The sequence below is a fragment of the Mobula hypostoma genome, chromosome 3 (assembly GCF_963921235.1).
Source record: "Mobula hypostoma chromosome 3, sMobHyp1.1, whole genome shotgun sequence".
Taxonomy (NCBI): Eukaryota; Metazoa; Chordata; class Chondrichthyes; order Myliobatiformes; family Myliobatidae; genus Mobula; species Mobula hypostoma.
Genome location: NC_086099.1, coordinates 194,877,509 through 194,902,100, shown reverse-complemented (window position 1 = coordinate 194,902,100; position 24,592 = coordinate 194,877,509). Strand labels below are relative to the sequence as shown.

Sequence of the window (24,592 nt, the reverse complement as noted above, 5' to 3'; positions counted from 1 at the left end):
TTTAGTGCAAACCTTATCATAGAGAAGACTTTTATAAAATCTATACAGTACTTGATACAACCTTTCAGAGCAGAAGGATGTACAAACACCAGGGGATGTTGGGTTTCAAGTCGTTAGCTTTCTGAATATGACATACCTGTATCGAACTTTGTTTAGGCCACATTTGGAGCATTATGTACGGTTCTGGTATGCTCAAAGGGTGTAGTACTGTGCTGGCTGTTAATTTATTGAATTTGCTTGCAAAGCTGTTAAACACTTGGGGATCTTTTTAAACTTCAGTATTTTTGTTGTTCTGGATACTCTGACCAGGATTTGAATCTATTAATCCAGATCTTTTTCATGTGTATGATATTCTGATTAGAACAGATCTAAATCTGTATATAGAGTCACATCCTGTGTTCTTTGTGTGCAATCCTCTGCTGGCATAGTCTTAACTTGAATGGAAGCTTGGTCAGCAATTAGTAATTTTGCTTTAATAGAAATATTTCTTGATGAATGAAAAAGAAATGGCAAATTTTAACCTGAAAATTGTCAGCATTGCAACTTTTATTTATTCAACAATATTAATACTTCCATTTGACACAAAACTTTTCTTGTATAAGGGGTATAATTTTGTATGCATATAAAACAAGTTAATACTTCAACCATTGCATCCAAAATTTGTGTGCTATCTGGGACGTGCAGTCTTCTTATTACTACCATCAGGAAGGAAATACTGTACAGGAGCCTCAATACCCACATTCAGCGATTATAGGAATATCTTCCTTCCCTCCGCCATCGGATTGCTGAATGTCAGCAAACCCATGAAGAATATTTTGTTATTCCGTTCTTTGCACTATTTATTTATTTTGTAATTTATATTATTTTTTTACTTGTACTGCTACTGCAAAACAAATTTCACCTCAAGTTAGTTTCAATAAGTATGATTTATTAAGTATTATATATTATTACGCCTTTAGTAAATGTGTCGTGAAGATTAAAATGATTGTAGACCATGAAGTAGCTAACGTGAGAGGGCACAATTTTAAGGTGCTTGGAAGTAGGTAGAGAGGAAATGTTAGGGGTAAGTTTTTTTTTACGCAGGGAGTGGTGAGTGCGTAGAATGGGCTGCCAGCGACAGTGGTGGAGGCAGATACAATATGGTATTTTAAGAGGCTCCTGGATAGGTACATGGAGCTTAGAAAAATAGAGGGCTATGGGTAACCATAGGTAATTTTTAAAGTAAGTACATGTTCGGCACAGTATTGTGGGCCAAAGGGCCTGTATTGTGCTGTAGGTTTTCTGTGTTTCTATGATGTCTTTTATCCATTGTCCTGATTACCTGCTTCTTGTAATTGTCATAGGACAGTGGCAGAATTATGGCATTTCCCACAGCCACAGTGCATGTTAATATCTGGAAATGTTAGCAAAAAGAACAAACAGTGAAAATTATGTAAAGAGCAAGAGTTCTAGGTTCTAGAGGTCTAGACATGAAGCACTTGAACAGTTTCTGTTCCACACTGAATGAGTGTTTTTGGCATTCAATTTTATTTCAGATCTCCAGCATCAGCAACTTTTCTGAAACCATTACAATTTGCTTTTGCTCTGGCTGTGCTCTGCATACTGTTTTTGTTCTGTTTAATATTCATTTTCCGTAATTTCATGACTTGATATGTGAATGTAAAGTGGAATATAAAGGTGGAGCATCAGCACAGATACACCACAAGACTGTGTGCTTCGCCTCCTGCTGTACTCGCGTTTCACTTATAACTGTAGCTAAGCGTAGCTCCAATGCCAAATTTAAGCTTGCTGACAACACCACTGCTATTGGCCAAATCAAAGGTAGTAACGACTCAGTATATAGGAGGGGGATTGAAAATCTAGCCGAATAGTCCTGTAGCAATAACCCCTCAATGTCAGCAAAACCAAGGAGCTAATTATCTACTGCAGGAAGAGGAATCCAGAGGTTCATGAGCTAGTTGTCAAGAGGGGATCAGAGGTGGAGAGGGTCAGCAACTTTAAATTCCTCGCTTTTATTTCAGAGGCTTTGTCCTGGATCCAGAATGCATGTGCCAATACAAAGAAGGCACAGCAGCACCTCTACTTTCTTAGAAATCTGTGAAGATTTGGCATGTCATCTAAAACTTTGACAAACTTCTATAGATGTGTAGTGAAGAGTATACTCACTGGTTGCCTCATAGCCTGGTATGGAAGCACCAGTCCCCTTGAATGGGAAGAAGGTACAGTAGTCTCAGGACCTGCAGCACCAGGTTCAGGAATAGTTGTTACCCTTCAACCATCAGGCTCTTGAACCAGAGGGGATAACTTCACTCACCCCATCACTGAATTGTTCCCACAACCTATGGACTCGCCTTCAAGGACTCGTCTCATATTTTCAACATTTTTGCATATTTATCAATAATTTTTTTTATTTTATTTTGTTTTTTCTTTTTGTATTTTGTCAGTTTGTTTTTTGTACATTGTCCATCTTATGTGTTTTTTTTTCTTGATACTGTTGTGTTTCTTTGTATTTACTGTGAATACCCACAAGTAAATGAATCTCAGGGTATTATATGGTGACACATGTACTTTGATAATACATTTACTTTACACTTTGAAGTTTTTACATATTTGTCCAATTCATGTGCATGTATCACAAGCAACAGTTCTCAGTACTCATCCCTGTGGAACACCACTGGTCACAGACCTCCAATCAGATTAATTTATCACCACTATGCTATGGCCAAGCCAATGTTGAATTTAATCTCACAAGTAACAATACAGCTTAATTTTCTACATGATTCTACCATAAGGGACATAGTCAGATCTTTTACTAATGTCCATGCAGACAACATGTACCAAATCTATAGCAGAACTCAGCAGCTTAAGTAGCATCCATGGAGGCAAAGAGATGGTCAGCACTTCAGGTCGTGACCCTGCGTAAGGACTGAAAAAAGTTCAACTACACGAGACTTGCTGTACATCTAAAGTAGATTTAGACAATAAGAAGGTCAATAAATTATAAAAAGCAGCTCTTTTTTAAGGGCTCAATTATAAATACACTCAATTTTTGAAGGAACCTTTACAAATTTGTTTTTTCAAGTCGGTATAAAGGTGATTCAGAAAAATGATACTGCCACCTATTAACAGGAGGCATATTAGGAAAGGAGTGTGTTCATATAGATTTGCCTTTCTATGTCTATTATGCAGTTTGTCTTACAGAAGTCTATCTCTTTTATTAGCAACCATGATTGTAGATATTTACTGGATGCTGTCAATGAAATGGTTAGTAAATTTATTATCAAAGTATTCATGTCATCCTATACTACTTTGAGATTCATTTTCTTACAGGCATTTGCAGGGAAAAGAATACAACACCATTTATGAAAAACATATAAATAAGAAAGACTGACAAAACCAAGGTGCAAAAGACAAATTGTGCAAATAATTTAAAAAAAAATAAATAAATAACACTGAACGTGAGTTGTAGAGTCCTTGAGAGTGATTCTATAGGTTGAGGAATTAGTTCGGCATTGAGGTGAGTGAAGTTATCTAAACTGCTTCAGCAGCCTGATGGTTCTAGGGTAATGACTTCCTGAACCCAGTGGTATGAAATCCAAGGCTCCTGCACAATGGTGATAGTGAGAAGAGAGCATGGCCTGGATGATGGATGCTGCTTTCTTGTAAATGTTCTCAATGCTGGGGAGACCTTTGCTGTGATGGACTGGGCTGATTTCTACCATTATTTGTAGACTTTTCCATTCTTGGATATTGATGTTTCCATACCAGCAATGATGTAAGTGGTCAGGATACTCTCCACTGCATCTATAGAAGGTAAATGCTGCATCTGCCTTGTAATTTTCAGCAAGCTTTAAGGACATAAAAAATGGAAGCCTCTTGGCCTCTCATTCCTGTTTTGCCATTCTGTAAGGTTATAGCTGATCTTTTACCATTTTTCTGCACAAACCCAAGTATATATAGTAGAAGTGGAGATGGTTTATAGTGTTACTTGAATTTCTGCTTCCCTTTCAAATGCTGTATGCCAGTTCTAGAGGAAAAACATTTCTAACTTTATGATATACTTGTTAATTAAATTGTGATTATCAAAATTAATGCAACATGTATCAGCAAATTTCATACACACACATTGTGCTACTTCAAGTCTTTGCAAGGGATACCTCTATTTTGTATCTGAAGCGTGCATTATTGAACACATTTCAAAGTAAATTTATTATCAAAGTATATGTATGTCACCATATACAACCCTGAGGTTCATTTTTTTGTGGGCATACTCAATAAATCCATAATAGAATCAATGAGTGACCACACCAACTTGGGCATTCAATTGGTGTGCAAAGAGAAAGAAATAATAAAACAACAATAAATGCTGAGGACATGGGATAAGAGTCTTTGGAAGTGAGTCCATAGGTTGTGGGAACATTTTAATGATGAAGTGAAGTTAACCACTTTGGTTGAGAGATACTAACTGTTCCCAGACCTGGTGGTGTGAGACTTGAGGTTCCTGGGCCACCTTCCTGCTGGCTCAAGTGAGAAGAGAGCATGTCCGTGGCCTGTCAGCAGCTTCAACAAAGCTCTACCAACAGGGATTTCTTGCAGGTCAGCAGTGCTTATTTAAAAAGGGAGCTTTGAGAGTGTTGGTCCATTGTACGTGGCCTATCAGCGGCGGCAACAGAGCTCTATGAACTATATAAAAGAACAGATGGGATAAGCAGATCAGCCATCGTCAGGAGTAGACCAGTGGCAAGAGTAGAAGCGATAGGCTTTGGCTCAAACCAAGCTTCGGCTTCTGCTCGGAAGAGGTGTCGGCTCTGTGTAAAGTGTCTGTTAGGACTTCCTTTTTTTATTCTCTCTTCTTCCCCCCCACCTTACTGTAACATTTAAATGGTTGTGGTGTGCTCTTCGTGCTGGATGTTGGAGAACTGGGAGACCCAGAATCACCCAGGAAACTACACCTGCATGAAGTGAACCAGCTGCAGCTCCTTGAAGACTGTGTTAGGGATTTGGCGCAGTATAACTGATCAAAGTTGCAGGGAAGTAGTCACCCGGAAGTTGCAGGAGGCGAGTGGCTGGGTGACTCTCAGGAGAAATGCAAATAGGTAGTTAGATCGGAGCACCCCTGTGGCCATTCCCCTCAAAAACAAGTATACCGCTTTGGATATTTTTGTGGGGGATGACCTCCCAGGAGAATGCCACGGCGACTGGGTTACAGACACTGAGCATGGGTTGGTGGTGCAGAAGGGAAAGAGAGAAGAAGGGAGGGTAATGATAGGGGACTCAATAGTGAGGGGAACAGATGGGAGATTCTGTAGATGTGAACGGGACACCCGGATGGTATGTTGCCTTTTAGGGTCAGGGATGTCTCGGATCGCATCCACAACATTTTTGAGAGGGAGGGGGAGCAGCCAGATGTCTTGGTACATATTGATACCAATGACATAGGAAAGAAAAGCAGTGAGGTCCTGAAAAGAGAACTTGGAGAGCTAGGTAGAAAGCTGAGAAGCAGGACCTCCTGGTTTGCTGGATTGCTGCCTGTACCACACACTAGTGAGGGTAGAAACAGGATGATTTGTTAGATAAATGCATGGCTGAGAAGCTGGTGCAGGGGGCCGAACTTCAGGTTCTTAGATCATTGAGATCTCTTCTGGGGGAGGCACCTGAACCCAAGGGGGACCAATATTCTCATGGGCAGGTTTATTAGAGCTGTTGAGGAGTGTTTAAACTAACTTGGCCTGGGGGTGGGAACCGGAGTGAAGGGACTCAGGAAAGCACGGATGGTAAAAAAGTAAAGATAGCCTGCAGTCAGATTGTCAGGAAGGACAGGCAGGTGATGGACTTGGTTGCATCCAACAGACTGAGTATCAAATCATTAGGGATGCAGAGTCAGAAAGGACAGCAGATACGGTATTCAAGGTGTTGTATCTAAATGCATATAGTATAAGAAATAAGGTGGATGATCTTGTTGCAATATTACAGATTGCCAAGTATGTTGTGGCCATCACTGAATCGTGGCTGAAGGATGGTCGTAGTTGGGAGCTGGATGTCCAAGGTTACATGTTATATCAGAGGGATAGGAAGGTAGGCAGCGGGGTGGGTGTGGCTCTACTGGTAAAGAATGACATCAAATCAGTAGAAAGATGTGACACAGGATTGGAAGATGTTGAATCCTTGTGGGTTGTGTTAAGAAACTGCAAGAGCAAAAGGGCTTTGGTAGTTATATACAGGCCTACCAACAGTGGCTGGGAAGTGGACCACAGGTTACAATAGGAAATAGAAAAGGCAGGTCAAAAGGGCAAAGTTATGATAGTCATGGGAGATTTTAACATGCAGGTCAATTGGGAAAATCAGGTTGGTAATGGATCTCAAGACAGTGAGTTTACTGAATGCTTAAGAGATAGCTTTTTAGAGCAGTTTGTCTTTGAGCGTACTAAGGGATCAGCTATACTGGATTGGGTGTTATGTAATGAACTGGAGGTGATTCGGGAGCTTAAGGTAAAAGAACCCTTAGGAACCAGTGATCACAATATGATTGTGTTCAACTTGAAATTTGATAGGGAGAAAGTAAAGTCTGATATAGCAGTATTTCAGTGGAGTAAGGGAAGTCACAGTGGGATGAGAGAAGAGTTGGCCAAAGTAAATTGGAAGGAGCTGCTGGCAGGGATGTCAGCAGAGCAGCAATGGTGTGCGTTTGGGGGGGCGGGGGGCGGGTAAGGAGGAAGGTACAGGACATGTGTGTTCTAAAAGTGAAGAAATACTCAAATGGTAAAATAGTACAACAGTGGCTGACGGGAGGTCAAAGCTATTATAAAAGCAAAAATTACTGGGAAGGTAGAGGATTGGAGTTTTTAAAAACCTACAGAAAGCAAATAAAAATATCATTAGAAGGAAACAGATGAAATATGAAAGCAAGCTAGCAAATAATATCAAAGTGGATAGTGGAAGTTTTTTTTTAAGTATGTTAAAAATAGGAGAAATGAGAGTGGATATACGACCGCTAGAAAATGAGACAGGAGAAATAATAACGGGGGACAAAGAGATGGCTGATGAATTAAATGAGTATATTACATCAGTCTTCACTGTAGAAGATGCCTGATGTTAGAACATAGAACATAGAAAACCTACAGCACAAAGTTGTACCGAATATGGCCCTACCTTAGAAATTACTAGACTTATCTATAGCCCTCTATTTTTCTAAGCTCCATGTATCTATCCAAAAGTCTCTTAAAAGACCCTATCTTATCTGTCTCCACCACTGTTGCCGGCAGCCCATTCCATGCACTCACCACTCTCTGAGTAAAAAAGCTTACTCCTGACATCTCCTCTGTACCTACTCCCCAGCACCTTAAACTTGTGTCCTCTTGTGGCAACCATTTCAGCCCTGGGAAAAAACCTCCAACTATCCACACGATCAATGCCTCTCATCATCTTATACACCTCTATCAGGTCACCTCTCATCCTCCGTCGCTCCAAGGAGAAAAGGCTGAGTTCACTCAACCTATTCTCATAAGGCATGCTCTCCAATCCAGGCAACGTCCTTGTAAATCTCCTCTGCACCCTTTCTATGGATTCCACATCCTTCCTGTAGTGAGGTGACCAGAACTGAGCACTGTACTCGTAAGTAGGGTCTGACCAGTGTCCTATAGAGCTGCAACATTACCACTCGGCTCCTAAATTCAATTCCACAATTGATGGCCAATATACCATATGCCTTCTTAACCACAGAGTCAACCTGCGCAGCTGCTTTGAGCGTCCTATGGACTCGGACTCCAAGATCCCCCTGATCCTCCACACTGCCAGGAGTCTTACCATTAATACTATATTCTGCCATCATATTTGACCTACCAGAATGAACCACTTCACACTTATCTGGGTTGAACAACATCTGCCACTTCTCAGCCCAGTTTTGCATCCTATCAATGTCCTGCTGTAACCTCTGACAGCCCTCCACACTATCCACAACACCTCCAACCTTTGTGTTATCAGCAAACCTACTAGCCTATCCCTCCACTTCCTCATCCAGGTCATTTATAAAAATCACGAAGAGTAAGGGTCCCAGAACAGATCCCTGAGGAACTCCACTGGTGACCAACCTCCATGCAGAATTTGACCCGTCTACAACCACTCTTTGCCTTCTGTGGGCAAGCCAGTTCTGGATCCACAAAGCAATGTCCCCTTGGATCCCTTGCCTCCTTACTTTCTCAATAAGCCTTGCATGGGTACCTTATCAAATGCCTTGCTGAAATCCATATACACTACATCTACTGCTCTTCCTTTATCAATGTGTTTAGTCACATCCTCAAAAAATTCAATCAGGCTCGTAAGGCACTACCTGCCCTTAACAAAGCCATGCTGACTATTCCTAATCATATTATACCTCTCCAAATGTTCATAAATCCTGCCTCTCAGGATCTTCTCCATCAACATACAAACCACTGAGGTAAGACTCAATGGTCTGTAATTTCCTGGGCTATCTCGACTCCCTTTCTTGAATAAAGGAACAGCATCCGCAAACCTCCAATCCTCCGGAATCTCTCCCGTCCCCATTGATGATGCAAGGATCATCGCCAGAGGCTCAGCAATCTCCTCCCTCACCTCCCACAGTAGACTGGGGTACACCTCCTCCAGTCCTGGCGACTTACCCAACTTGATGCTTTCCAAAAGCTCCAGCACATCCTCTTTCTTAATATCTACATGCTCAAGCTTTTCAGTCTGCTGCAAGTCATCACTACAATCACTAAGATCCTTTTCCACAGTGAATACTGAAGTAAAGTATTCATTAAGTACCTCTGCTATTTCCTCTGATTCCATACACACTTCCTCACTGTCACACTTGATAGGTCTATTCTGTCATGTCTTATAGAATAATACAGCACAGTACAGGCCCTTTGGCCCACAATGTTGTGCTGACCCTCAAACCCTGCCTCCCATATAACCCCCCACCTTAAATTCCTTCATATTCCTGTTTAGTAGTGTCTTAAATTTCACTAGTGTATCTGCCTCCACCACTGACTCAGGCAGTGCATTCCACACATCAACCACTCTCTGAGTAAAAAACCTTCCTCTAATATCCCCCTTGAACTTCCCACCCCTTACCTTAAAGCCATGTCCTCTTGTATTGAGCAGTGGTGTCCTGGGGAATAGGCACTGGCTGTCCAGTCTATCTATTCCTCTTAATATCTTGTATACCTCTATCTTGTCTCCTCTCATCATCCTCCTCTCCAAAGAGTAAAGCCCTAACTCCCTTAATCTCTGATCATAATGCATACTCTCTAAACCAGACAGCATCCTGGTAAATCTCCTCTACCTTTTCAAATGCTTCCACATCCTTCCTATAGTGAGGCGACCAGAACTGGACACAGTACTCCAAGTGTGGCCTAACCAGAGTTTTATAGAGCTGCATCATTACCTCACGACTCTTAAACTCTGTCCCTTGACTTATGAAAGCTAACACCCCATAAGCTTTCTTAATTACCCTATCTACCTGGTGAGGCAACTTTCAGGGATCTGTGGACATGTACCCCCAGATCCCTCTGCTCCTCCACACTACCAGGTATCCTGCCATTTACTTTGTACTCCACCTTGGAGTTTGTCCTTCCAAAGTGTACCACCTCACACTTCTCCAGGTTGAACTCCATCTGCCATTTCTCAGTCCACTTCTACAACCTATCAATGTCTGTCTGCAATCTTCCACAATCCTCTACACTATCCACAACACCACCAACCTTTGTGTCGTCTTCAAACTTGCCAACCCACCCTTCTACCTCCACATCCTCTTGCTCTTCACATACTTATAGAATGCCTTAGGGTTTTCTTTAATCCTGCCCGCCAAGGCCTTCTCAGGAGAGCCAGAAGGCGCCATAATTTCCTTCTTAAGCTCCTTCCTATTAGCCTTATAATCTTCTAGATCTCTAACATTATCTAGCTCTCTGAACTTCTGTAAGCTTTTCTTTTCTTCTTGACTAGATTTATTACAGCCTTTGTACACCACAGTTCCTGTACCCTACCATAACTTCCTTGTCTCATTGGAATGTACCTATGCAGAACTCCACACAAATATCCCCTGAACATTTGCCACATTTCTTCTGTACCTTTCCCTGAGAACATCTGTTTCCAATTTAAGCTTCCAGTTTTCTGCCTAATAGCTTCATAATTCCCCTTACTCCAATTAAATGCTTTTCTAACTTGTCTGCTCCTATCTCTCTCCAATGCTATTGTAAAGGAGATAGAATTATGATCACTATCTCCAAAATGCTCTCCCACTGAGAGATCTGACACCTGACCAGGTTCATTTCCCAATACCAAATCAAGTACGGCCTCTCCTCTTGTAGGCTTATCTTCATATTGTGTCAAGAAACCTTTCTGAATGCACCTAACAAGCTCCACCCCGTCTAAACCCCTTGCTCTAGGGAGATGCCAATCGACATTTGGGAAATTAAAATCTCCCATCATGACAACTCTGTTATTATTACACCTTTCCAGGATCTGTTTCCTTATCTGCTCTTCGATATCCCTATTTGGCAGCCTATAAAAAATACCCAGTAAAGTTATAGACCTCTTCCTGTTCCTAACCTCCACCCACAGAGACTCCATAGACAATCCCTCCACGGCGTCCACCTTTTCTGCAGCCGTGACACTATCTCTGATCAACAGTGCCATGCCCCCACCTCTTTTGCCTCCCACCCTGTACTTTCTGAAACATCTAAAACCCGGCACTTGAAGTAACCATTACTGTCTGTGAGCCATCCAAGTCTCTGTAATGACCACCACATCATATCTCCACGCTGTAAGCTCATCCGCTTTGTTCACAACACTCCTTGCATTAAAATAGACACATCTCAAACATTCAGTCTGTGCACGTCCCTTCTCTATCACCTGCCTATCCTCCCTCTCACACTGTCTACAAGCTTTCTCTATTTGTGAGCCAACCTCCTCTTCCCCAGTCTCTTCAGTTCGGTTCCCACCCCACAACAATTCTAGTTTAAACTCTCCCCAGTAGCCTTAGCAAACCTCCCTGCCAGGATATTGGTCCCCCTGGGATTTAAGTGCAACCCACACAAAATGCTGGTGGAACGCAATGGGCCAGGCAGTATCCATAGGAAGAAGATGCTGTCTCAGCTTGCTCCTGCCCCACCGAACTCATTTCCACATACCTCGACACTGTTTTATCCCCCCTTGTTCAATCCCTTCCCACCTATGTTCATGACACTTTTCATGCTCTGAACTTTTTCAGTGATTTTAAGTTCCCTGGCCCCCACTGCCTTATTCTCACCATGGATGTCCAGTCCCTATATACTTCCATTCCAGACCTAACCAGTTCCCCTTTACCACCTCTCCTCCATCTAGCGGAATTAGTCCTTACTCTTAATAATTTCTCCTTTGTCTCCTCCCACTTCCTCCAAACTAAAGGTGTAGCCATGGGCACCCTTATGGGTCCCAGTTTTGCCTGCCTGCCTTGTTAGCTTTGTGGAACAGTCCATGTTCCAAGCCTATACAGGTATCTGCCCCCCACTTTTCCTTCGCTACATCGACGATTGCATTGGCGCTGCTTCCTGAACGCATGCTGAGCTTGTTGACTTCATTAACTTTGCCTCCAACTTTCACCCTGCCCTCAAGTTTACCTGGTCCATTTCCAACACCTCCCTCCCCTTTCTTGATCTTTCTATCTCTGTCTCTGGAGGCAGCTTATCTACTGATGTCTACTGTAAACCTACGGACTCTCACAGCTACCTGGACTATTCCTCTTCCCACCCTGCCTCTTGCAAAAATGCCACCCCCTTCTCGCAATTCCTCCGTCTCTGCCGCATCTGCTCTCAGGATGAGGCTTTTCATTCCAGGACGAAGGAGATGCCTTCCTTTTTTGAAGAAAAGGGCTTCCCTTCCTCCACCATCAACTCTGCTCTCATACGCATCTCCCATTTCATGCATATCTGCTCTCACCCCACCCTCCCACCACCCCACTGGGGATAGGGTTCCCCTTGTCCTCACCTACCACCCCACCAGCCTCAGGGTCCAACATATAATTCTCCATAACTTCTGCCACCTCCAGCGGGATCCCACCACCAAGCACATCTTTCCCTCCCCCCCCGCCTTCTGCTTTCCACAGGGATCGCTCCCTACGTGACTCCCTTGTCGATTCATTCCCCCCCGCCATCCCTTCCCACCAATTTCCCTCCCAGCACTTATCCTTGTAAGCGGAACAAGTGTTACACGTGCCCTTACACTTCCTCCCTCACCACCATTCAGGGCCCCAAACAGTCCTTCTAGGTGAGGCGACACTTCACCTGTGAGTCGGCTGGGGCGTTGTACTGTGTCCGGTGCTCCCAGTGCGGCCTTCTATATATTGGCGAGACCCGACACAGACTGGGAGACTGTTTCGCTGAACACCTACGCTCTGTCCGCCAGAGAAAGCAGGATCTCCCAGTGGCCGCACATTTTAATTCCACGTCCCATTCCCATTCTGATATGTCAATCCATAGCCTCCCCTAATGTCAAAGATGAAGCCACACTCAGGTTGGAGGAACAACATTCTGTGTGGGTAGCCTCCAACCTGATGACATGATCATTGATTTCTCTAACTTCCGTTAATGTCCCTCCTCCCCTTCTTACTCCATCCCTTATTTATTTAATATTATTTCCTTTTTTTTCCCCCTATCTTTTTTCTCTCTCTGTCCCTCTCACAATCACTCCTTACCTGCTCTCCATCTTCCTCTGGTGCTCTCCTCCCCCTTTTTTTCTCCCCAGGCCTCCCGTCCCATGATCCTCTCCCTTCTCCAGCCTTGTATCCTTTTTGTCAATCAACTTTCCAGCTCTTGGCTTCATCCCTCTCCCTCCTGCCTTCTCCTATCATTTCGGATCTCCCCCTCCCCTTCCCACTTTCAAATCTCTTACTACCTCTTCTTTCAGTTATTCCTGACGAAGGGTCTTGGCCCGAAACGTCAACTGTACTTCTTCCTATAGATGCTACCTGGCCTGCTGTGTTCCACCAGCATTTTGTGTGTGTTGCTTGAATTTCCAGCATCTGCAGATTTCCTTGTGTTTGCGTTCAAGTGCAACCTGTCCTTTTTGTACAGGTCACACCTGCCCCAAAAGAGGTCCCATTGATCCAGAAATCTGAATCCCTGCCCCCTGCTCCAATCCCTCAGCCCATACATTTATCCTCCACCTCATTCTATTCCTATTCTCACTGTCGCGTGGCACAGGCAGTAATCCCAAGATTACTACCCTTGTGGTCCTCCTCAACTTCCTTCCCAACTCCCTGTAGTCTTTTTTCAGGACCTCTTCCCTTTTCCTACATGTTGTAGTGTGTATAGGAAGAGAAGTGAGTGCAGTTACTATTACAAGATAGAAGGTGCTCAAAAAGCTGATGGACATAGGTCACCCAGACCAGAGGAACTGCATTCTAAGGTTCTGAAAGACATAGCATTAGTGATTGTGGTGGCGTTAGAAATGAAAAATTTCAAAAATCATTGGGCTCTGGCTTGGTGCTAGAGGACTGGAAAATTGCAAATGTTACTTCACTCTTTAAGAAAACAGGAAGGCAGCAGAAAGTAAATTATAGACCAATTAGCCTGTCCTCAGAGGTTGGGAACATGTTGGAATCAATTGTTAAGGATGAGGTGATGAAGTACTTGGTGACACAGGACAAGATAGTACAAAGTCAGCATGGTTTCCTTCAGGGAAAATCTTGCCTGACGAACCTGTTGGAATTCTTTGAGGAGATTACAAGTAGTATAGATAAAGGGGATGCAGTGGATGTTGTATTTTTGGACTTACAGAAGGCCTTTGACATGTTGCCCATCATGAAGCTGCTTACCACATTAGTAGCCCATGGTGTTACAGGAAAGTCACTAACATGGTTAGAACCTTGGCTGATTGGTAGGAGGCAGCGAGTGGGAATAAAAGGATCCTTTTCTGGTTGGCTGTCAGTGACTAGTGGTGTTCCAGAGTGGTTGGTGTTGGGACCGCTTCTTTTTATGTTGTATATAAATGGTTTAGATGATGTAATAGATGGCTTTGTTGCCAAGTTTGCAGATGATATGAAGGCAGGTAGTGTTGAGGAAACAAGTAAGATGCAATAGGGCTTAGAAAGATTAGGAGAATGGACAAGAGAATAGCAAATGAAATGCAATGTTGGAAAATGCATTGTCATGCACTTCACAAACTCTGAAGGAAGTAGAGTTGCTGCCTTGCTTTCTTAATTGCACTTGTATGCTGGGCCCAGGGCAGGTCCTCTGAAATAATGCCACTGAGGAATTTGCAGTTGCTGACCCTCTCTACCTCTGATCCTCTGAAGACTGGCTCATGAACCCGTGGTTTCCTCCTCCTTAAGTTAATAATCAGTTCCTTGGTCTTCCTGACATTGAGTAAGAGGTTGTCGTTACGAAAGCACTCAGCCAGATTTTCAGTCTCCCTCCAATACGCTGATCTGTCCCCACCTTTGTTTTGTCCTACAACAGTGGTGACGTCAGCAAGCTTGAATATGGTACTGGAGTTGTGCTTAGCCACATAGTCGTAAGTGTAAATTGATGGGTGGCAGGGGGGCTAAGCTCACAGGCTTGTGGTGCACCTGTGTTGATGGAGACCCTGGAGGAGATATTGCCAATCCAAACTGACTGGAGTTTGCAAGTGAGGAAACCGTAATTAATTTCTTAATTTGAAATGTATTGGTTTCATGCTTATAATTAACATTTAGGCTGCCAACATTGTAAATATTAACAAACTGAAGCATTGAGACAAAATTTGTCAGTAGGTCTTTATTACCATCGTATTGTTCCTGTTTTATAACTGCATCTGCTTCATTTTGTTCTTTCTTTCCCATGCCATCACTAATCAAGCAATGTTGCATTTTTCTTTTTTTAACATTAAAATGAAAAATAAAAAGAAACTGTAGATACTGAAAATCTAAAATGAAAGCAAAATCCTGTAAGCTCTCAGCACGTCCGGCTGCATCTGTTGAAGGATCAAAGATACTTCTGAGATTCATTTTCTTTCCACAGATGTGTCCTGGACTATTGAGTATGTAGATTTTATTACCTAGACAATTATTAATTGTATATTTTGTAGTATTACAATACATTGGCTATTTGTTCCCACCAGTGACAGAAATCCAAATTCCACTTTTTTAAAAAAAACTCATAAGAAAATTGCTGCAGATGTTAGAAATCTGCAGTAAAAACAGAATGCTGGGGAAAACTCAATGAACTAGGCATCTATATGAGCAAGCTGGGAAGAAAAAAAGTCATCTTCTGGACCTCCATATGGACAGCCCACTGGTGTGTGTCACAGAATGAAGATGCAATTTTATGTTCCTTTTTTTCAACACTCATTGTCTAGTTGCTCTAATTTCATAGACTTAATTATTTTTCTCTATCCAGTTGCCTGAATTCATCTCTTGAGCAGACTTATCGCTACAACAATGCTGTCCCCACCATTTCATCAGAGGGCCCTCGACATGTTAAGTGTTTACCTTCCCCTTCCTTTCAGATTTCTAGTTTTTGATTTTTCATTAGTCGGATTGGCATTGCTGCACCAGTTGGGGAGATAGCATTTTAGTTGTCTTCTGTGAAATGAACAAACTCAAAGTTCAAATTAAGTTTGTTATCAAAGTACATAATGCCTACATCACCATAAACAGCCCTAAGGTTCATTTCTTCTTTGCGGGCATTCATAGTAAATGCAAAAAACACAATAGGATCAATGAAAGACCACACCCAACAGGATGGACAAACAACGAATGTGGAAAAGACAACAGACTGCAATACAAAAAGAAAGAATAATAATAATTAATAAATAAACAATAAATATCAAGAACCTGAGATGAAGAGCCCTTGAAAGTGAGTCCATAGGCTGTAGGAATAGTTCATTGATGGCATGAATGAAGTTATCCCCAGTCGTTCAACAACCTGATTGCTAAGGGATAATAACTGTTCCTGAGCCTGGTGGTGAGGGTCCTGAGGCTTCTATACTTCCTGATGGCAGCAGCAAGACGAAAGCATGTCCTGGGTGGTGGGGGTCCTTCATAATGGATGCTGCTTTCTTGCAATGGCACTCCATATATACAGTGGCATGCAAAAGTTTGGGCACCCCGGTCAAAATTTCTGTTACTGTGAATAGCTAAGCGAGTAAAAGATGAACTAATTTCCAAAAGGCATAAAGTTAATTAAAGATGACACATTTCTTTAATATTTTAAGCAAGAAAACTTCATTTCCATCTTTTACAGTTTCAAAATAACCAAAAAGGAAAAGGGCCCAAAGCAAAAGTTTGGGCACCCTGCATGGCAGTACTTAGTAACACCCCCTTTGGCAAGTATCACAGCTTGTAAACGCTTTTTGTAGCCAGCTAAGGGTCTTTCAATTCTTGTTTGGGGGATTTTCGCCCAGTCGTCCTTGTAAAAGGCTTCTAGTTCTGTAAGATTCTTGAGCCGTCTTGCATACACTGCTCTTTTGAGGTCTATCCACAGATTCTTGATGATGTTTAGGTCAGGGGACTGTGAGGGCCATGGCAAAACCTTCAGCTTGTGCCTGTTGAGGTAGTCCATCGTGGATCTTGAGGTGTGTTTAGGATCATTATCCTGTTGTAGAAGCCATCCTCTTTTCATCTTCGGCTTTTTTTTCACAGACAGTGTGAAGTTTGCTTACAGAATTTGCTGGTATTTAATTGAATTCATTCTTCCCTCTACCAGTAAATGTTCCCCGTGCCACTGGCCGCAACACAAACCCAAAGCATGATCGATCCACCCACAATCCACAGTTGGAGAGGGGTTCTTTTCATGAAATTCTGCACCCTTTTTTCTCCAAACGTACCTTTGCTCATTGCGGCCAAAATGTTCTATTTTAACTTCTTCATTCCACAGCACTTGTTTCCAAAATGCATCAGGGTTGTTTACATGTTCCTTTGCAAACTTCTGATGCTGAATTTTGGCCGCAATGACCAAAGGTGTGTTTGGAGAAAAAAGGGTGCAGTAAGGTGCAAAGGGAAGGTTTTAAAAAGAATACTGTAATCAGCGCTGGTTACACTCATTTTAAATTAACATATAGAAGTCTGCAAGAATCGTAAAACAAAATTGAAAAGTCTACAGTTGCATACTAGAAATTCAAAAATTCAACAGATCTAAAAGTAAAGTTACAGGTGCAGAAATCTGAATCTTAAAATTTGGCATGGATAGAGTGGACAGTCAGCACCTTTTTATTTAGGGCAGCAGTGGTAAGTACCAGAGTTTTTACAGTGAGTGGAGAAAATTTTTAGAGTAGATGATAGAGTTAGGTTTTACACAGCACTAGGTGCTGATGATAGAGGATGATGATAGAGGCTAATACGGTTAAGAGTCTGTTGGATAGGTACATGGATGTTTGAAAAATAAATGGCAAGGGCTATGAGCTGTGAAGGAGGGAAGGCATAGATTGATCATGGAGTTGGTTTCGATAGATCAGCACAACATTGTGGGCTCATACTGCACTGTTCTGTTCTGGATTCTATGAAATAAGTACAGTTCTGGAAATGCTGAGGCAGAGGAATGGTGAACAGCACAATCCTCGCTGATTTGATGCGAATGATGATTTTCACTGTATGTTTCAATATACATGTGACAAATAAAGCTAATCTTTAAGATAGAGATGGTAGAAAGATGAAGACTGTGGGGGAGAAGTTAGGAAAACCAGAAATGTGTGGAAAGAAACTGGGTAATGGTGGTAGGAGGTGGGGCAGGTAGTTGAAAGGTTGCAAAGAAAGGGATGAGAGAACCTGGGCAGATTGGAAGCAAAGGGAGAGGAATGCTAGGTGCAGGTTACCTGCAGTTGGAAAATTCAGCGTTCATACCTTTCGGGTTATAGACTTTTTGGGTGGAATATGAGTTACTGTTGTAGTTTACATTTGGCCTCAACCGAGCAAGTATGGCGCGGGGAGGGGGCAGCTAATCTTGTAGAGTAGAAAATCCATCAGAAACACTTGTGTAGAAGGCTTGATGTACTGCGGATTCTTAAAATTTACAGTTGCTTCCAAAAGTTAGTCTGTTTATAATTGGCATTTCAGGCACTAAACCACAGTGAATTACCAAGTTTGCCAAAACACCTTTCAACATCTACCTCCAAAATGAATTGGTGGAGCACAAAGTAACTTGATCTTTCAAGTAACAGCCAGTACATTTGTTTTCAAGTTCAATCACCAAATTCCAACAGAACTCAATGTTATCTTCCAATCAGTTAACTTGTGAACAAAAGTTCCTTACCACATAACTGGGACTTGAATGTCCAAGCACCTGCATTGGTACATAGCTTCCACTTTCAATAATCCAAACAGCCAGGAAAGGCCAGCACTCTTTTTCTGTGGAGTGGATGGTTATTCGTGTGTTTAAAAATAAGCAGCTATCAATTGAAGACATCGGGCAAAAGTTTTGAGGTTACTTGTCTCAAAGGTCTTCATGTTCTTTTTTAAGGCAAATGTAGGAAGGTTGGTGATAACCAGTAAATCAAAATATTACCAAGAGAGGATAGAATCTAGTTGAGGTTACATTCTGATCTTGCTGAATGACGTCAGGCTGAATGGGCTGGCTGGCCTACTCCCATTCCTGATTTGGAACAAAGCTGTTCCTGTTTCGAAAAACAATTGCAAAATATCTCCAACCATTTCATTATTAGTCATTTGAGAGGATGAACCATATGTTACATCAGCTTGTGCTTGAGCCTGTAATGCTAACTAAAGGGTTTGCTGTGTCAGTTGATGAACAGCACGTTCTGTAAGTTGCAGCTTCCATCTTTGGCTAATTCACATCTGGACATCCAGTTGGATGATCCAGCCCAGTACTTTCCCCTTGCATCGCAGGATCATTAACCCGGAACTCCCAACCAAGCACTGTCAAGACAAGTTGACTATTAAGTTGCACCACCAGAATAGGTCAAAGGAAGTAAGTACAGTTGGCCCTCCTTATCCGCGAGGGATTGGTTCTGGGACCCCTCGCGGATACCAAAAACGTGGATGCTCAAGTCCCTTATTCAGCCTGTCTAGATGCGGTGGACCTTGGGACCCAGCGGAACCCCAGTCCTTATTTAACCTGTCTCAGTGCGGTGGACATTAGGACCCGGCGGCGGAGCTCTGAATCCACAGTGTTTCTGATCACGAAAATAACCACGATCACGATTTAGAATAAAGTGGAAATAATAAAGCGATCGGAAAGAGGTGAAATGCCATCGGTCATTGGAAAAGCATTAGGTTACAGTCGGTCAACCATTGGAACAATTTTAAAGGATAAGGTGAGAAATGCCCTGCCCCAATGAAAGCTACAATTATTACTAAGCAACGCAGTGGTTTAATTATTGGGTTTTGGGTTTTTGATCCTCCATATCAACCCGACATGGATGGAGAGCGTGCTCAGGAGCGATCCGTCACTGGATCGAACTTGGGAATTTCAGTTCCCGAGCCCAGCGCTGAAACATACCTTTCTTAAATGTTTTATATGCTTAGAAAGGTAAAATATATACTATATACTAAGACAAACGTTTGACTAACTGACACTAAATAATACCGGATGTACCTGTTCTGACTTACTTAATAAGAGAACTTCCGTTTCTTTTTTTCGATCCTGATCCACGATAACCTACGCACATCCTCCCATATACTTTAAATCATCTCTAGATTACTTATAATACCTAATACAATGTAAATGCTATGTAAAATAGTTGTTAAACTGCATTGTTTAGGGAATAATGACAAGAAAAAAAAAGTCTGTACATGTTTGAACAACAAGTGCTGGAAGAGCACTTCCGGGTTTTCTCGATTCATAGTTGGTTGAATTTGCGCATGCGGAACTCGCGGATAAGGAGGGCCGACTGTAATGTATTCTGTCTGAAAGATGATCAAAATTAAGCATTGAATTTATTTCTTTCTCCAGAGGCAATTCTTTCTGAAACATTGTTACTTGATATTTACCTCTTTAGTTTGTTGATTTAGGTTGGCCTTTTATAATTTATCTTGTATTTAGAACCTTTGGAAAAAAATAACCATTTTTGCCATTAACTTGCTCTGAAGTTGTGATTTGATGTATTTTTTAGTTTGTTAAAGCTGCGGTGTCAGCTATACCAGCATTCCACCCTTTGGTTCTGTAAATGTCTTAATGTCCAGTATTAATAACCTGCTTCCTAGTTTCATTTTCAGTTTGCGAACTGAAAATAATTGCAAAATTATTCCGCATTTATCCTTCAAATACTCATTACAGCAATAGTGCCCATCTTTGTGACTATAAAGCCAAGCTTGTTCACACTAAATAAAACATGCAATCCACCTAATGATGTAGTGGTTCACTATTAGGAGTTGGTGCTGGTCTGCAAACTTTGTGGGGCTGCTATCAGCACAACATCAGGAATAGTTGGTAGACTGAGAATGTTTTTTTTGATCTATGTATACATTTCTGAGCCTTCTAACTAAATAGCCTTATAATATGAAACATTGCACCCAACTCCTAAAAATCCCCAAGAAGCTTACCAGAGATGGGAGCTGTTGTGTCTCAAAATGCTGTCTATAGTTGTTTTCCAGTCTGTCAGATGCTGAACAGAAATAAATTTAGAACTGTAATCAACTCATTCCAGAAGGTCAACAGCTTTGGATACATTATGCATAAAGATCTTAAGCTTTGAGTTTTTGTGTTGGCAGGGAAACAGCATTGATATTAGTAGTCAGTGATATTTCAACAAATGATAGTGAGCTAGTGATCAGCACATCCAAGCAAACATAGAAGCATAGAAACTTAGACCCTTTGGCCCACAAAGCTGTGCCGAACATGTCCTTACCTTAGAAATTACCTAGGGTTACCCATAGCCCTCTATTTTTCTAAGCTCCATGTGCCTATCCAGGAATCTCTTAAAAGACCCTATCATATCTGCCTCCACCAGTGTTACCAGCAGCCGATTCCACACACTCACCACTCTGTGTAATAAAAAAAAATTTACCCCTGACATCTCCCCTGTCTCTGCTTCCAAGCACCTTAAAACTGTGAGCTCTCATTCTAGCCATTTAAGCCCTGGGAAAAAGCCTGACTATCCACACAATCAAAGCCTCTCATCATCTTGTATGCCTCTATCAGGTCACTTCTCATTCTTCATCATTCCAAGGAGTAAAGGCCAAGTTCACTCAACCTATTCTCATAAGGCATGCTCCCCAATGCAGGCAACATCCTTGTAAATCTCCTCTGCACCCTTTCTATGGGTTCCACATCCTTCCGGTAGTGAGGCGACCAGAACTGAGTACGGTACTCCAAGTGGGGTCTGACCAGGGTTCTACATAGCTGCAACATTACCTCTCAGCTCCTAAACTCAATCCCATGATTGATGAAGGCCAATGCACCATATGCCTTATTAACCACAGAGTCAAACTGCGCAGTTGCTCTGAGTGTCCTGTGGACTCACACCCCAAAATCACTCTGATCCTCCACACTGCCAAGAGACTTACCCATTAATACTATATTCTGCCATCAGATTTGACCTACCAAAATGAACCACCTCACGCTTATCTGGATTGAACTCCATCTGCCACTTCTCAGCCCAGTTTTGCATCCTATCAATGTCCCGCTGAAACCTCTGTCTGCCCTCCACACTATCCACAACACTTCCAACCTTTGTGTCATCAGCAAATTTACTAACCCATCCCTCCACTTCCTCATCCAGGTCATTTATAAAAATCACAAAGAGTAGGGGTCCCAGAACAGATCCCACTGGTGACCGACCTCCATGCAGAATATGACCTGTCTACAACCACTCTTTGCCTTCTGTGGGCAAGCCGGTCTGGTGGATCCCGTGCCTCCTTACTTTCTCGATAAGCCTTGCATGGGGTACCTTATCAAATGCCTTGCTGAATCCAAGGTCTAATCCACTAAGTGTTTTGGTGATGGATTTATTTGAAGAGGGAAGAGTTTTGAAAATCAAATTAATTATGAGTATCAATTACATGAAACTATTTTGTCACTGGTTGTCAAATATACTGAAGTTCATACAGGTGAAATAATATTGAGCTGAATAACCTTGAAGCAAAATGAAGGAACTTTTATTGTATAGTTTTAATTTCTGTCTTATCTAAGCAATACACAGCTTAATTTGACAAAACTGCATAATCCCTCATTGAAATATAGTATTTAATTTATCAACAACTGGACATCAGCTCTCCAGGAATCTGTCTTGGGCCCAGCATTTTGATGCAATCACAAAGGCATGCCAATGGCTATACTGTACTTCATTCAGACTTTGAGGAACTTTGGTATGTTACCAAAGACTTCTAGTAAATTTCTGCAGATGTACCTTGGAGAGCATTCTGACTGGTTGTATCACCACCTGGTATAGCAGTTCCAATCACAGAGTCCTGCAGGGAGTTGTGGAATCCATCATAGACACTAGCTTCCCCACCAGCAAGGATATCTTCAAAAGGCAGTGTCACAGGAAGGACCCTTGCTATTCAGAACATGGTGTCTTCCCAGTACTACTGTCAGGGAGGAGGTACAGGAACATGTCTCCTTAAAATGATGCTTACTGGTGGAGGTTTAGAAGTACCTTGCTGCAACTTGTTTCCAGGAATGCTGACCTTGTCACATGAGGAATCATGGGCGGTTGGGATAAGGTGTTGGCATTTCTCACTGGAGAAATAGGGAAGTGTTTTGGATTTAGTAATAACCTTCTATTCGATTTTGGGAACCTAACTGTTGCAGTTTGAAACTCTACAAGGCCTGTAAATTACTCTTGGCTAAGTGAATATTGTGAAAATAAAACTTAATTTGTATTGGTATGGAAGAGTGGAGTTTTACTGAAGAGCCTCTGTTCCCAACAATTACCTGGTCTCATTCTATTGATTAACAGAACAATTGATTACTTGAGGTAATGCTATCACAGGCATTTTCCCTAAGTAGCTTCAAGTAACAATTTAGGCAGAAGCAAGATTTTGAATGCATCTTTGATTCTGACTTTCTCTTTCAGATGGATTTGAAATGTATCCTACATACTGTACTGATTTGCTGCTGCTGCTGGAATGCACTTGCCCAATCAGGTAACACAAATGGTGTTAGTTATTTGCTGTTTAATATATTCAATAAAACATCAATGATAATTTCTGAATAAGTTTTCCTAAAAACACAAGGGATTCCACAAGGTTATTGCTTACATTTGCTTTTCTCAATTTAAGATATTGAATGGCATCTTCTCAGAAAAGTCCATGAAGAATTGATTATTGTTCACTGGATACTGTCATTGATAATATCTGCTTCTCATACATGCTGATGATCCAACCTCATTGCCTTTCTCAACCCTTTCACTACATCTATGCACTGCTGCAACTCACATTATAGAACCATATAATAGGTACAGCCCAAGATGATATTTGACCTATTAAGTCTATGCTCTGCTTCCTCAACAATACCTGCTCCTCCACCTCTCTTTGTAACATCCACAAACTTGGCCACAAAGTCATTGTCTATCATCCCTATAGCATGAAAAGTAAGAAACCCAGCACTGACCCGTTGGAACACCACTAGTCATCAACAGCGAACCAGAAAAAAAAGCCTCTTTATTCCCACTCTTTGCCTTCTGCCAGTCAGCCAATCTTCTGTCTGTGCTAGTATCTTTCCTGTAATATCTTTAACAGTCTCGTATGCAACACCTTATCAAAGAACTTCTGAAAATCCATGTAAAGAATCTCCATTTGTTAACTGTTGTTGACTGTATTGTCCATTGTCACTGCTTTTGTTGAAATGGGCCTCTTCCTAGAAACCACTTCTGCCTGTATTTTCTCTTCTCTTCTCATTTCCTTGCTTAGTTTCATAGTCGTGCAACACTGAAACTGGTCCCTCATCCCATTGAGTCTGCACTATCAAACACTCATTTACACAAATCCTACATTAATTTCAGTTTCCCTACATTCCTATCTGCCCCTAAGTTCTATAAGTCATCTAAAAGCCAAGGGCAATTTATAATGGCCAATTAACATGGCAACCTCCATGTTTTTTTGGGAAGTGGGAGAAATCCAGAGCACCTTGGGGTCATGCAAATTGTACAGAAGATGTGGAGAGTCTGCAGAGGGATATAGATAGATTAAGCGAGTGGGCCAAGGTCTGGTAGATGGAATACAACATTGGTAAATGTGAGATCATCCACTTTGGAAGGAATAATAGAAGAGCAGATTATTACTTAAACAGTGAAAGATTGCAGCATGCTGTTGTGCAGAGGGACTTGGGAGTGCTTGTTCATGAATCGCAAAAAGTTGGCTTGCAGGTACAACAGGTTATTAAGAAGGCAAACGGAAAGTTGGCCTTCATTGCTAGAGGGATTGAATTCAAGAGCAGGGAGGTCATGCTGCAACTATACAGGGTACCGTTGAGGCCGCATCTGGAGTACTGTGTGCAGTTCTGGTCTCCATACTTGAGGAAGGATATACTGGCTTTGGAGGCAGTGCAGAGGAGGTTCACCAGGTTGATTCCAGAGATGAAGGGATTAACCTATGAGGAGCGATTGAGTCGCCTGGGACTCTACTCGCTGGAGTTCAGAAGAATGAGAGGGAATCTTATAGAAACATACAAAACTTTGAAAGGGATAGATAAGATATAAGTAGGAAAGTTGTTTCCATTGGTAG

General features: G+C 41.9%; 1 protein-coding gene across 3 annotated transcripts in view; it reads left to right on the top strand.

Moving 5' to 3' along the window:
- The window catches only part of LOC134344475 (integrin beta-1-A-like), an 82,886-nt gene that overhangs the window by 27,422 nt on the left and 30,872 nt on the right, over window positions 1-24,592 (top strand). For all 3 annotated transcript variants that reach the window (XM_063044346.1, XM_063044349.1, XM_063044347.1), the window contains exon 2: window positions 22,945-23,014. In XM_063044346.1, the coding sequence (XP_062900416.1) occupies window positions 22,945-23,014 (70 nt within the window). The remainder of the gene's footprint in view (window positions 1-22,944; window positions 23,015-24,592) is intronic.